This window comes from Electrona antarctica, assembly GCF_951216825.1.
Source record: "Electrona antarctica genome assembly, chromosome: 13".
Classification (NCBI taxonomy): Eukaryota; Metazoa; Chordata; class Actinopteri; order Myctophiformes; family Myctophidae; genus Electrona; species Electrona antarctica.
Window position 1 is genome coordinate 41581675 of NC_136794.1, and position 3075 is coordinate 41584749.

Sequence of the window (3075 nt, forward strand, 5' to 3'; positions counted from 1 at the left end):
CTTGCAGCTTTTTCTTTTTGTCAGTTTGCAAATGTAGCTATAAAAGCACAAACATCTACGCCTACACTGTAACATCTAAACATCTGAATCACATGCCTTCTTCATCTACAATTTGAACAGTCCTACAAGGTTTAGCCTACGACAGACAGACATACAGACAGACAGACAAATATCTCCCCAAAAAACAAACAGTGAGATGAACCAAGCCCTGTCCTCCACCAGAAAAGTTAGACAAGCTGGCGGATATGGTACACCTCAAAAGACAGTATTTATTTAGCCTATAGCCTGATGCCCCATTATCACGCCTTCAGCTCGAGGAGGTTTGCTTTTAGTTCCTGAGCTTCTTGTAAAAGACGGCAGCGATGCACAGGACAACAATGACCACGAAGGCTAAAACACCTACAGCGGCACCAAGTCCAGTAGACGAACTCTCATCGTAGGTTTGCATCATTGTGGATGAGTGTGGGTGGCTGTTTTCCGTTTGGGTGACGATCTCCGGCGAGGTGAGGGTGTGAACGTGGGAGAAGTCGGTTGACCCATCATCCTGCACGTCTCTTCTTCTTCTCCGGTTGGTGTTTTGGTTGCACTGCATGAAGGCGCTGCAGGTGGTGATCTCGCACAGGCGCGTGATGCAGTGCAGGTAGTAGGTGGAGACGGTCTCGTTCTGCTGCTCCATGAAGCGGAAAGCCGGGAAGGAGAATTTGGCGCTCTGGCTCAGGCCGTTCTGGATCATGCTGGTGAGCTGATCCATGTTGCAGGGTACGAACAGGTTGAAGAAGCTGGAGTTGGTAGGAAGCGCGGAGATTGAGGCGTAGCACCGGTCCAGAAGCACGTTGTACTGGCCTGTCAAGTTGGTGGCTTTCACCTCTACGTAGACCCTGGTCCTCAGCTCGATTCCATCCTGTGGCATCACCAGGGGCCTTGAGTATTCAGGATCACTGAACAGCTCCAGGCGCAGGGTGCTGATGAAGCTGCCATTGTTGTCCTTCAATGCAATAGAGGAGGCTGACACATCAATCTGGGTGTTGTTGATCAGGTACTCTAAGGGGTAGGCGCAGGAGTAATAGTACTTCAGCTCTGCATTGTAGGTGATTGTCCCTGTGGTGGGATCAGAGGATCGCACAATGCCACTGACGTTGACTGTCTGAATGTTGGAGAAGTCTGAGAACACTCCTGTGCCGGCAGCGCTGGTGGTCCTGAAGACACTTCCACAGGCATGGGTAGTGTTCAAGGGGAAGGTGAAACGAACCACAGGTGGAGATACAGACATATCCAGGGTTCCCCTGCAGGCTGGGTCCGACATATGGTTCACAATCATCAGCGTTTCGTTGTAGCCGGTGTAGACGATAGGGCAGGCTTGGATTGCCAGACTGATGGAGTCGGTGCCACATGTCACCGCGATGTCACTGACATCTGGTCGCCTCGATTCTCCTATAGAACCACAGTCAGTCAATGTCAGCTCACTACTTCTTCCTATAATGGTGGCAAAGATTAGAAGAATGGGAAAATGCATCTTGGCTCAACAGCAGTGCCTAGGCTTTCCGCTCCTGGGGCAGGATACCTCAACTGAGCTATAGTGTCTTCTTAGCTCTGCTGACGACTGTTGTTTGATGCCGGTGGTGGGTGACAGGGGTTTTATAGTGAGTATGTTTACTGGGATTGGCTCAAAACAAGGTCAAAGCACACAGCTATATGTGGACAAATGCATTGTATTTTAAAAGGAGAAGGGCTGTAGTGTGGTCCGTACCCTGGGGGCGACAACCTGAAATCTGAAGCATTGTCTTCAGAAACTGGAACAATGTTCCCTTGTTCTTTTGGTTCTGCCTTACAATATGGATTTCTATGACCTGGGTAATACTAAGGCTTCGTGAAGTAAGTTAACATAACCCTGTATCTAATGAATTCCTTAAGAACAATGCTGCACACATGGGATTTCAATGCAGACGGAGACCCAGCAGTGCCTTTTGACAGAGACGTGACCCAGTTTGGATCATCTGTAGCGGACATTGACCCAGTGACTGTATTGTTTAACTGTTGTGGTTATTTCTATTAGCGTTCAACAGATATTTACATGTATATAGAGGGCAAGTCATTATTTAATAGGTCGATTGATTGATTGATTGATTGATTGATTGATTCATTCATTCATTCATTCATTATACATTTTGACACTATTGGGAAAAGAAGGCAAGAAAGAGGAGGAATATTTGTTGCACTCTTGTTGAAATTCAATGCGGTAGGGTATAGAATAAGACAAAGAGCACACGGTGAGTGTTTCAGTGCAGGATATTGGCTTCATCCTCCAGTCCTAATTATAAAAGTCCATTGGAGGTTAATCAAACTCCTACAAGGTTCAGCTGCAATATGTTGTGCCTGGTGGCCTTTTTTGCACATTTACAATATCAAACGGCCTTGTGGTAAATTAAAGCAATGCATAAGTTAACCTTTTATATGTTTTTTTCCATTATCCCTGGGAAATAGTAAGTGGACATTATATTTTAATGGTGCTTTTTTGACCACTGAAATGCACTTTACGCTGTACTTCACATTGAGCCATTATTTCACGTGCATACTGCATGGATAATCACATTCACACTCCGATGTGGGAGGCAACCAATGCAAGGCACCAACCAAGACTAAAGTTACAACTTCTTTATATGTTCATGTTAGTTAGATTTTGTAAGTACAAAATATAATTTCAGTTAATTTCTGTTGTTCATTAATAACTACAGCTTAAATAATAATAATAATAATACAACTTTTATTTGTATAGCACCTTTCATGACATGAAATGCAGCTCAAAGTGCTTTACAGAGCAATGGAGAAAAAAAAGAAAAGAAAAGCAAGGCATAAACATAAAAAAAAAAAAACAAGAGCAGTAATGCAATACAGTGAGGACATGAATAACAAAAAAAAGAATAATTAAAAGATCAATTAAAAGCAGAGTGTAGAAGTGAGTCTTGAGCTGCGCTTTAAAAATGTCTACAGAGGCTGCCTGTCGAAGGTACAGGTTGTTTTGTTTTGGTTTTTACACCTAGTTTTAGTTTTTAGTTTAGTTCGAATAACCATGCCCAC

The 3075-nt window shown here is 44.0% G+C and overlaps 1 protein-coding gene across 1 annotated transcript; it reads right to left on the minus strand.

Moving 5' to 3' along the window:
• Positions 1–328: 328 nt before the first annotated feature.
• On the minus strand, positions 329–1513 carry LOC306934988 (zona pellucida-like domain-containing protein 1; the record flags this gene model as incomplete). The annotated part of the gene is made up of 1 exon (XM_079517810.1): positions 329–1513. One exon carries the CDS (start codon positions 1511–1513, stop codon positions 329–331), a length of 1185 nt encoding a protein of 394 aa, XP_079373936.1.
• Positions 1514–3075: the final 1562 nt, after the last annotated feature.